We start from the raw sequence: 12,454 nt of genomic DNA, 5'->3' as shown, positions 1-12,454 counted from the left end.
TTTTTTTTAATTGTAACAGTCATTTTTCACGTTATTAATGTCTTGACCATACATTGTGATCAGTTGAATGCCACTTTGGTGAATAAAAGTATCTATTTCTTTCCGTAAGAGCGAAATCTGTACATTATTTCAAACTTATGGCCGCCAGTGTATGTAAACTTTACTCCGCACAAACAGTGCTATATCATTGTAGGGAAAATGCGAAACATAACAGCTCTTACTGAGTATTGGCATAGGGCTTGTGTTGCGCAATAAATAATAACAAAGTAAAAAAAGAATGAACATTGTAGGAGAGACAGAACTTTTTTATCATTTATTTTGGTGCACGCATGGATATATCTTAACTACGACAAGCCCAGAGAGGAAAAATACACAGCTTGCACACACAGAGATACCCGCACTGGGGTCAAAGTCACTTGGAATCAAATAATAAATCACATATTTTAAATTTGCTGCCCGGCATTAGCATAATCATTTAAATGAATTCCGTTTTCATTGAAGATCGGATTTATATGCATTTGCCGGAGACTCATTGATGTGGCTGAGTATAAATGGAATGTGCTTATTCAGTTGGATAGCAATCCGATCAGTAAAAACACATGAAGTGACCAAGTGTAAATACCCCCTATGTGTCAATCATTTTTGCTTAACCAATTTATGACCTTACGCCGATAAAGGGAAGCCGTTTAATTTGTTTACATGACCTTACAACTTGTTGCCTTATTAAGCATAATTGCTTGTGATTGGTTGTGCTCGTTGCGAGTTTAGTGGCTTTAAATCTTATTTGAAAGATAGTAAATAAGCGAGAGACTTGGAGTTAAATAAATATCACAAACAGAAATGTACAGTATATTTGTTTTCTGAGTTTTAAAAGCTGCAAAATGCACCAAACTGTATGTATATTAGTCAAACACTAGAGGCTACCTGACAGGAATCATAGATTTCATTTTTTATTTATTTTTTTTCAAAGATGTAGAGATATGTACACTAAATGAAACTTGACATTATTTGAGTATGCTGTCATAATAAGCTTGAAATAAAATGTATCTGCCTTACAAATTGCAAACTCCCTGTGCAAACTGTCTTGCTTACTTTTGAAATTTAAAATCAGTTCCCAAAAATGTATCCTCTCCACTGCTGTTAAGATGAGAACGGAAAAGCAGAACATCCTTGATCTTCCTTTTGGTTTCTCTGTATGTTATCAGAGCATGACGGTTGAGGAGTCAAATTGTCTGAAAATATTTGAGCTGGTAATTCTAACCAGATTAAGGCCTCACAGGCATGTTAGCTCAGCGTTATGGAGATAGAAGGGAGGGAAAAAATAAGCAGAAACAGAGCAAAAACACCCTCTAGTGTCCCAGTTCCCATCATGCCTTTGCAACCTGCTTTGAATCATTGCGTCTGGTTCTTTAAAGGCATGAAATTGAGATTGGATCAATAGGAGTACCACTCGCTTGTGGTAGGCTAACAACAGGGGTGCTGGCACCCCCAAATTTGAGCAGGGCACGACAGGCAGTGCTTGTTTATGCTCTCTTTCTGTTTGCTGTGGAAAAAACTCGTAAACTGTAGTCAGATAGTTCGGCTGTTAGAGTGGCTCAGTCAGCATTCAGGTAGGGAGGACTTTGCATGTTTGTTTGTTTTCTCATCTGCTGTCATATTATTTGCATATGCCGTATGACTTCCACTCATTTTTAACACAGCAGAAAGGCGTCAACTCTCTCTGTGCTGGGAGTGTTACTGTGTAAATCTTATGCAAGATCACAGCGTGCTCCAAAATGTGCTGTACATCAATCGTTGTAATGTATGTTAATAAGGCTTGAGTTGAATGCAAGGTGTATTTTGGCATTCTTCAACAGCTGACATCATGGCTCTGTTATTAGTGGTGCTTGCTAAGCAATTACACCACTATTAGTACGTTTATGCCATGAAATGATACCTCAGAACCACATAATAATGTGCTAAAAATCAAGAAGAAAACTTTGGCAACTGCATATCAACGCCCCGGCAAGCACACACAACACCCTAGCATCGTGGCCGGGAGTACTGAATGGGCAAGGACCCACATTTTCTTTAAAACTGTTAAAAATTAGTTGTTTAACTGCAGTTTGCTAACCAGACAAAATACCAGATAAAATACCTGATAACACAATGGTAAATACCTGTATATTGAAGTAATCTTACATATTTCTCCATATTTTCCCCTATAGGATCTTTGTCTATTCTTAAACCAATTGATCGTGAGGAGCAAGACCTATACAACCTAACCATAGTGGCAGAGGACCGTGGTGTACAGCAGCACTCCAGCAGCCAGTTACTGTCAATCCAGGTGATTGACATAAATGATGAGGCACCGTACTTCGAGGAAAGTGAATATGAAGCTTTTATAGCAGAAAATCAGCCTGCAGGAACCACTGTGCTGGTGGTTTCAGCTTCAGACTTAGATCAAGGTAAAATATACTCCTCAACATATACAGTACTGTGCAAAAGTCTTTAAAAAATCACATTAGTTATTTCACAAAAACATTTGTCTTAAGATGGTTATTTTAAATCTTCTGCTTTAGTTTGTCAATAGAAAATATAAATTTTAGATTTGAAAACATTCCTTTTACAAATAGAATAGAATAGAAGTGGACCAAGGAATCGTTCAATAGATGGTATGGCCCCTATAGAGCCCGGGTCTCAACATCATTGAGTCAGGCTGCAATTACATTTAGAGATTTCTAACAATTTAGACAGCCTAAATACATTGAAGAACTGTAGCAAGTTCTTCAAGATGCTTGGAACAACATATCTGCCAACAACCCTGAAAAACTCTGCACAGGTTTACCTAGGAGAATTAGTGCTGTTTTAAAGGCATAGGGTCAAGTCAAGTCATTTTTATTTGTATAGCGCTTTTCACAACACACATAGTTTCAAAGAAGCTTTACAGAAAATCACACTTTAACAGACAATGAAACTGTAATATCTATAATAAGTCTTAGAATGACCATTGTGTAATTTGATTATATATGATTGTGAATTGTGGATAAAAATAAATAATTAAATAATAATTGTATTTAGAACCCCAGTGAGCAAGCCAAAGTCACACAAAACTCCATAAGATGTTGGTTAGTGGAGAAAAATAACCTTGGGAGACACCAGGCTCACTGTGGGGGCCAGTTCCCCTCTGGCTAACATCATGAATATAATGCCAATATTAGTTATTTGTGTGCAGTGCAAGTCATGGTTTAAAGTTTAAAGTGTTTAAACAAAGATTTTGTATGAACTGTAAGATCAATGACTAATGTCTTCGAAGTTCATCCTGGATTAACTGCAGAAGTTCACATAGATGCACTGTCCTTTGTTAGTTGGCTGATGAAGTCTTTTGTTGGTATTTTTGACTTGTTTTCCAGTAGAAAGATCTAAACATTCTTAAAACGTGATTTATTTACTTGATGAGCAAACTGGTATAAGATGTTTAGTCCTGTTTTGAGAGAAATCTTATCAAATTTAGTGAGATTTATGCTTAAAACAAGAAAAAACTGTTTGCCAATGGAGTAAGAAAAAGAAACTTAATTTAAAGAGAAAACAAATTTATTTTGCTTACCCCATTGGCAGATTTATTTTTCTTGTTTTGAGTCTAAAGTTCACTTTCCCATTTTGCTTGATAAGTAAATAAATCACGTTTTAAGAATGTTTAGATAATTTTACAGGAAAACATGACAAAAATACTTGCCTTGAAAATAATTTTTTGCAGTGTAGTCTATGTGTTCCATGTCAAGAGTGTGGTCCATTAATAGACAAAGGTGATGCAGGCAGAGATCAGTGAGGTGCATCGCAGTTCAACTGACAGGTCATTTTGGTGAGGTTCATTGGGGTCCATCTTAAGTCCAAGTTTCAGGCAGTGGCATATGAAGTATCCAATGTCTTACAGTTGGAGTTGGCATCAGTTCATCCTCTGAAGTCAAAAGACTGAAGTGATGTCTGGCTAGCACCAGCTGTAGTTTGTCATCATCACTCAGCGACACGTAGCAGTAGAGTCCGACACCAAGCATGAACAGAGCTGGATCTGGCCAGCTCTGGTAACTTAGGGATATGAATCCCGATGTTGAAACATGGAAACAAATAAAATAATATTAGCATAGATGCCATTCAATTTTATGCAGCGTTATAGATCATGGCAGCTTTTAGTGCCTGTCTGTAGCTACAGACACTATCCTTCCATGCACCGCAAAATACCTCTAATTTTGTATTATTCCACTTGCGCTCCATTTTCCGAGCTGCTCTCTTGTGAGCATGAGTGTGATCATTGTACCATGGTGCGGGGCTTTTTTCTTTAATTTTCTTTAATCGAAGGGGGGCGACACTATCAAGAGTGCTAGAGAAGACTGTATTTATATTTTCTGTTATTACATCAAGTTCTTCTTTTTGGCTTACTGAGTATGTGAGACAATTCTGGAAGATTATTAGTGAAGCTATCTTTAGTGGTCGAAAGAATAGTTCTACCTGAACAATAGCATGGTGTAGATTGAGTGACATTAGCTGACCGCAGCAAACAAGAGATGAGGTAATGATCAGAGATGTCATCGCTCTGCAGTAGAATTTCTATAGTATTAACATCACTTATATGACAGAATTAAATCTAGCTTATGATTATGGTGATGAGTTGGTCCTGTTACATTTTGTCTGACTCCAAGAGAGTTGAGAATATCAATAAATACTAATCCCAATGTGTCATTTTCGTTATCTATGTGAATGTTGAAGTCAATTAAAAGCTCTATTTTCAATAACTACAAGATCTGATAAAATTTTTTACAAATTCACCAAGGAAATCTGAGTATGGCCCGGGTGATCTGTATACTGTAGCAAGGGCAAAAGATGACACATTAAGCATTATTTGTTCAAAAGACTTAAACTTATATCCTGTCCTCTGAGTAACACCAAAAATTTCACTGTGAATTGTAGCAACACCTCCTCCTCGACCCTTCAGACGAGGCTCGTGTTTATAACAATAACCTGGGGGAGTAGATTCATTTAAACTAATATTAAGTTTAAAGCCAGGTTTCAGTCACGCAGAGCGCATCCAAACTATGATCTGTAATCATTTTATTTACAGTAGTGCTTTGGTTGAAAGAGTTCTAATGTTTAGTAGCCCTACCTTTATATGATGTTTATCTTTAATTTTTGGTTAAAGTTTGACCTTAATCAAATTTCTAAGTTATTTCTAAATTATTTATTGAGGGGTTTGTTTTTGGTAGTTCAGGGAACAGACACAGTCTCTATATGATATCTAGGTGATACAGTCCCTATGTGTTGTAGTTTACGTGACCTGTGTGACATTTCAAGGCAGCTAGCAGACATTCAGATTAACTAGTTTGTATGCTTCCAGACCTGGGCCCCAGTTAGTCAAATACTATCACTATTAAGACTATGAGCCAAATTACTATAAAGGAGTCCGTCTCTCTTTAGCAGGTCAAGTCTACCCCAAAAACTCTTCTTCCAATTGTCTATAAATCCTGTGCTATTCTCCGGACTATTCTCCTATGCTATTGATTTAGTTTTTTTTGTTTACTGCACTTTGTATGAAGTTATTGGATAAATAAAAATTATGTCACAAAACTTCTGCACAGTACTGTAATCATCCATCTGTTTTAATTATACCAGATCATAGATTCCTAGTAACATGTAAAGGTGTTCATATATTTGCTTGTATTTAAATTTTGCTGAAATAAACTGGACTGCCTCTATTGCTTTAATTAGCATGCCGCGCTTTAGCATCTTTTAATCCATCCCTTTTAATGCATTGCCGTTACAGCCATACACATTCAGACGGACGTCTTTGGCCTTTGCGTTGCGTCTTGCACTGTGTTTTGAGCATCCTGCCATGGGTGTTGTGTTTTTAAGACTCAGTGTCAAGTAAAAAATAGTTTACTACTATCAAAAATGTGCATTGAGACCTCTTCATTCTGTTTAATTCTTTTACTCTGTCATAGTTGTTTTTGAATGCAAGAACGTGTCTTATATAAACTTACCCTAAAATGTGCATCCAATTCGGGACAAGTGAAACCAAAACCACCCTAATGATGCAGGGCTTCCTAACGAAAATTAGTCATTCAGGTATCCCACCAACAGTTGATTTTGAAAATATGTAGTTTTCTACAGAGATCCCTAGAACATACACATTGAGTCTCGTAAGCAAAACTCCTTTCCACATGGTGAGGTTTACGGTGGTCACATCAACCCCATTAAAAATGACACGAATATTTGTTTATGGTCAATGTTTCCCTAAAAACACAGCACGTCAGAGCCAAATCCATCTCAAGTTAAAGCGTGTGGTTTTAATTGGTGCCAGCCAAACTGGAAGGGGGAAGGGAAGCACTGCATTCTCCTGGACTTACTCAGGGGCAAATAAAACAGAAGGATCATAAACTTTCTCTCCATGAACAATTATAGAGGTAAACAGGTGACACTCTGCCAGATCGCTCGCCTTTTGCACGCAAACTGCTATCCAAACACCAGTGGCAAGGCCAAATGCTTAAACAGCAATATTAACTACAAACAAATAAAAACAGGGTGAGCTGCTCTGTTTACCCATTTCGTGAGAAAAGTCAATTGTACAGAGTGTACAGTTTTTTAAGAATGAAGTCTCTGTACAGACACAATAATTTGGAATGGATGCTGGTACAGGGCTAGCATTCCTGGAAACTGTATTGATTATCTGTGTGAGTGTGTTTGTTTCTTCCATAGGAACAAACGGAATTGTGACATACGGAAGCATTGTAGGAGATGAGTTCAGCATCCATCCGATGACAGGAGTCATAACAACCACCAAAGCCTTGGACAGGGAGACCCAAGGGTTTTATACTGTGACAGGTACTTCCTAGAAAGAAAACAAATGATATCCAACAGAGAATTTATTCAGCAATAGCTCTTAGAAATGCTTTCCTATGGCTAGGTTCATGAGTGGAGTTTTTTGTTGCTGCCAGTGTCATGTCACAGTTGGGAAAATGTTTGGTGAGTCAGTTTATAACTTCTGTCTCATAAACAGTTTATGCCAGAGATGGTGGTTCTCCACCCAATTTCACTAAGACCAGAGTGCGTGTCACAGTGCTGGATGAGAATGACAATAGACCAGTCTTTGGGAGAGTGTACTACAGCTTGGAGGTGCCTGAGAACCAAGAGCCTGTGAATCTCATTACAATCAGAGCCACAGATCACGACTCTGGGGACAGTGGGGTGGTGCACTACAAAATCACTGGTAGGAGACCTGACCCTGTGGATATATGCAATTATTATGTAATAAGCAGTATTATAAATAAATGTATTTTCACATTTCAACATATAATGTTGTTATTTGATATATATTATTTTTATGATATGGTAAAAACTCAACCTTTAAGGTTGCGACGCACCAATGTATCGGGCAATAATTGGTATCGGCCAATAAAAGCAATTATCTGCTTTATCAGACATTGCGTGATATAAATGAACAGCCTACCAGAGTGGCAATTTGTAAGCTTTGCACTGCTAAAATGTTACAATGTGGAACTACTATTAAAGGGTTAGTTCTCCCAAAAATGAAAAATCTCTCATCATTTACTCATCCTCATGCCATCTCAGATGTTTATAACTTTCTTTCTTCAGCAGAACACAAGCAAAGATTTTTAGAAGAATATCTCAGCTCTGTAAGGTCCACACAATGAAAGTGAATGGTGGCCAGGCCTTTGAAGCTTAAAAAGGCAGATAAAAGCAACATTAAAGTCATCCATAAGACATCCAGTGTTAATCAATGTCTTTTGAAATGATCCAGTTGGTTTTGGGTGAGAACAGACCAAAATATAACTTCTTTTTCACTAAAATCTTGACATCAGTCTCCTTGGCCATCATGATTTCAAGCTCGATTTCACTTTCTGTTGCGGCATCTAGTGCTCTGCTCATGCGTCAAGCATAAGGAAGTGTAATCAAGCTTGAAATCTTGATCGTGCCTACAGATTGCAATGTGTAACGATGTTGCTGGCGCTGGCAATGACAATTGCGACGAAGACGACGATGAAGTGTAGAACCCAAGTGCAATTTTATTAACAAAAGTGAAATCTAGAAAACATAATTTCAAATGTGAATAAAACAAATATAAACATGAATGACTAGACTAAACTTGACTTGACATAACTTGGCTTGACTATGAAACAAAACATGGAATGCTGTACACCAACAAAGTTACATTCACAAACAATACCTGACAATGGACAATGGAAAACATGAGGGTTAAATACATGAACATGGGAGAACACATGACAAAGATAACCAATGACAAGACTGAACTAATAATAAGACAATTAGACAATAAACCAATGAAAACAAGACACATGAACATGGAGGGAAACATGAAATCACATGACCAGGGGACCACATGACATGAAACAGGAACTAACACATTAAACATTACACAATGGCAAGATGTAGAGTAAAAAAGGAGTTATATTTTGGTTTGTTCTCACCCACAGCTGATTGGATCACTTCAGTAGACAGTGATTAAACTACTGGATACCTATGGATTACTTTTATGCTGACTTTGTGATTTTTAGAGATTCAAAGTTCTGGTCACCATTCACTTGCACTGTATGGACCTACAGATCTGAGATCTTCTTCTGAAAATCTTTGTTTGTGTTCTACAGAAGAAAAAAGTCGTACACATCTGGGATGGCATGAGGCTGAGTAAATGATGAGAGAATTTTCATTTTTGTGTGAACTATTTAATTAATATTAATTATAAATATTAACATTTACATTTCTTTTGAAGTCGTGTGATGAATTTTAAAGTGATTTGAAACAAGGTAGCGTAAAAAAGCAGTACCACCAAACTAATGGTATTGGCATCAGATGTTGTTCTAAATGATTGGATATCATCAGTGTTGTGTGTAATCCAAAATCTAAAATCTGTTAGTGTTTTGTGACAGCAAACAGGCATGCTCCCCCTAACGCGTCAATGAACAAGGAGGAAATATAGACATTATTTTGAATTTGTTGAGCAGGAAAACAAAAACCTTTCCGAAAGTGTTTTAGAAAGTAAATTAAAATAATTAGTAATGTGATTGCTTTTTTGTAAAATAATCTGATTACATTTTTAGAGACTTAATTAGTATTTTGTAGTGAATTACTGATTTTGAGTAACCCAACACTGGATATCAGTATTGGCACACAAATTTTGTATTGGTGTATCCCTACTTTGTCAGTGGTGATGAAAGCGGTTGATTGCTGTTTAATTGCACATGACTAAACAAAGGCATGGGTAACAACATCAATTCTATATATCTTTCTTTCCTCAGAGGGAGACCATTTTGGTGATTTCCACTTGGACAGGAAATCTGGTGTGCTGTCCACTTCTAGGCTTTTGGACCGAGAATCCAAATCAGGATACACTCTCACTGTGGAAGCACAAGATAAGGGTACACCATCCCTCACCACCACTGTGACTTTGGATATCAATGTCTTGGATCTGAATGACAACAGCCCAGTGTTCCCTAGCAGCAGCTACTCTGTGGAGATTTTAGAAGATGCCCCAGATGGTTCTTTTGTTCTGGATGTTTCGGCCTCAGATCAGGATATAGGGTCCAATAGCAAGTTGGTCTACTTCCTGAGCCCCGAGTCCAGAGGTATGTTCATTGTGGACCAACACACTGGTCGCATCATAACAGCGGCAGCTCTTGACAGAGAAAAGGTGGCCACCTACAGCTTCCAAGTCTACGCTATGGACTCCTCAGCCTCCAACCCCCATAACACATCTGCTCAGGTGACTGTCCACATCTTAGACATAAACGACAATGCCCCCTATTTCGTCATGGACCCGCTCATCATAAATGTCTCCAGCACTAGTATTTCCAACCACAAAGTGTTGGCCACTATGAGAGCTGAAGATAAAGACTTTGGTGCAAATGGATCTGTATTTTATCGGTTCGCTAGCCCAGTCAAAGGCTTCACCATAAACTCTTTGACAGGGGCCATCCAAGCCACTGAGAAGCTCCATGCACTGACCCAAAGCCAGCGGACTCTTATTGTGGTGGCCATGGATCAGGGTAACCCATCGCAGTCCTCTCTGGGAGTGGTGGTCGTGTACATCAGAGAGCAGAGTTACCAGGGCATCCGCTTCTCTCGCAACGCTAGAGATGTCAATCTGCAGGAGAATGCTGCCAAAGGTGAGATAACAGCAAATACAGAAATATAATTTTGCTTTAAAGGAAATAGTTCAACTGATGTTAGATTTGGATATCTATTTTTTTTTTGCATTGGATATGAATCTTTCATACACACCAAGTGACATACAGTAGCCCCAAAAATATTTGGATGCTTAAAGGAATAGTTCACCCAAAAATGAAAATTTGCTGATAATTTACTCACCCTCAGGTCATCCAAGATGTATCTGAGTTTCTTTCTTCATCAAAACAGAATTTAAGACTTTTAGGATTTTATTTCAGGCCTCCTCCTTTAAACAATGCAGGTGAATGTCCTCCAAGTTTTGACGGTCCAAAATGCATATTTAGGGTGGATCAGAATAATCCAGTCGACAAATAAAGTTCTTCTGAACGCAAACGATTGATTATTTTTAGAAACAAAACGTCATGGTTACTTGTGTAACCTCCGTTCCCTGATGGAGGGAACGAGACGTTGTGTCGATGTAGTGACACTAGGGGTCACTCTTGGGAGCCCGAGACACCTCTGGTCTTTGATAAAAGGCCAATGAAAATTGGCGAGTGGTATTTGCATGCCACTCCCCCGGACATACAAGTATAAAAGGAGCTTGTATGCAACCACTCATTCAGGTTTTATGCTGAGGAGCCGATATAGGGTCTGGCCATTTCAGCGGGTAGTTCAGCATTGTGGCAGGAGGGACACAACGTCTCGTTCCCTCCATCAGGGAACAGAGGTTACACAAGTAACCATGACGTTCCCTATCTGTCACTCACTCGACGTTGTGTCGATGTAGTGACACTAGGGGTCCCTATATACGAAATGCCACAACTGGCTGAACTGTGTTACATGAACTGGCGGTGTGTGGTGGGCAGACTGCTGTGTGCCTCATAGCCAGCACACCAGGTCGACACATAACCTCCCCCAACATAGTTGTGAGTGTCGAATGGACCTTTTTGGGGACAAGTCGACTACCCAAAAAATAGAGACAGGCTTAACCCAGTCGTGGCCTCCTTTCCTCTTATTTTTTCCACTCCCTAAAAAAGAAGGGGATTATCAGACTGGGCCGCCAGGTCTGGTCGGGGGGTGTCCCTCCCAAGGGGAAGACACAGCAGAGACCACACCTCGCCCAAAGAGAGGGGGGGATATTTAAGAGGAAGAATACGTCACATGGTCTTTCCAACCATGTGGAGAGTCTTCAAGGTAGATCCTGCCCGATGGGGAGGAGATACTACAAACATGGAGACTGGGGCAGAGGGGCTATGCCCAAGGAAGACGCAGTTTGCCAACAGGGAAACAAATTAGCGGAAGATATATAATCGCATGGGGTTAGCCTTACAGGGAACCGCCACATGCGGAGCACCTACCCCAGAACAGGACTCTTAATTAGCATGTGTACTGGGCCGGCAGCGAGTGTCTCTGAAAACTCGACTGCCACAGGGCTCAGAGGAAGTCAACCAGGGAACAAAGTTTGTGAACACTACTGGGAATTAATGGCGCACATCTTCAGCTCCAAGGGAGGTGGAAGGCGCTATGTGCAAGTGATACACCCGGCCAGCTATCCCAGGCTTATCCGCTTGTGTTGCGTGCCACTACCTGGGACGAAACTGGTTCCACCCGGAGGTTGTAGAACCTTGCAAAGGTGTTGGGTGTTGCCCAGCCCTCTGCTCTGCAAATGTCTGTTAGAGAGGCACCTCTGGCCATGGCCCAAGAAGCCGCTACACCTCTGGTAGAATGGGCTCATAGCTCTACCGGGGGCAGCTGTTCTGGGCGAGATATGCCATAGTTATGGTGTCAATGAGCCAGTGGGCGATCCTCTGCTTGGAGACAGCACTTCCTTTCCGCTGTGCACCAAAGCAGACAAAGAGCTGCTCAGAGATTCTAAAGCTCTGCATGCGATCCAAATAGATGCGTAAAGCACGCACTGGACACAGCAACAACAGGGCTGGGTCTGCCCCCTCCTGGGGCAGCGCTTGCAGGTTCACCACCTGGTCCCTAAAAGGGGTGGTGGGAACCTTGGGCACATAGCCCAGTCGGGGTCCTAGGATCGCGTGAGAGTAACCCAGACCGAATTCCAGGCACGTTTCGCTGACAGAGAACGCTTGCAGGTCACCTACCCTCTTGATGGAAGTGAGCGCAGTCAGGAGGGCAGTCTTCAAGGAGAGTGCCTTAAGCTCGGCTGACTGCAAAGGCTCAAAGGTGGCTCTCTGTAGACCCTGAAGAACTACAGAGAGATCCTATGAGGGAACGAGGCGCGGTCTGGAGGGATTCAGCCTCCTGGCGCCTCTTA

The 12,454-nt window shown here is 40.1% G+C and overlaps 1 protein-coding gene across 1 annotated transcript in view; it reads left to right on the top strand.

Annotated features, from left to right (window-relative positions):
* The window catches only part of dchs1a (dachsous cadherin-related 1a), a 171,062-nt gene that overhangs the window by 147,275 nt on the left and 11,333 nt on the right, over positions 1-12,454 (top strand). The window contains exons 11-14 of the mRNA XM_051678446.1: positions 2,208-2,447; positions 6,727-6,852; positions 7,028-7,237; positions 9,306-10,172. Of these exons, the coding sequence (XP_051534406.1) occupies positions 2,208-2,447; positions 6,727-6,852; positions 7,028-7,237; positions 9,306-10,172 (1,443 nt within the window). The remainder of the gene's footprint in view (positions 1-2,207; positions 2,448-6,726; positions 6,853-7,027; positions 7,238-9,305; positions 10,173-12,454) is intronic.

This window comes from Myxocyprinus asiaticus, chromosome 39 (genome assembly GCF_019703515.2).
Source record: "Myxocyprinus asiaticus isolate MX2 ecotype Aquarium Trade chromosome 39, UBuf_Myxa_2, whole genome shotgun sequence".
Classification (NCBI taxonomy): domain Eukaryota; kingdom Metazoa; phylum Chordata; class Actinopteri; order Cypriniformes; family Catostomidae; genus Myxocyprinus; species Myxocyprinus asiaticus.
Note: the sequence above shows the minus strand (reverse complement) of the source record. Positions and strands in the feature narration are given on the sequence as shown.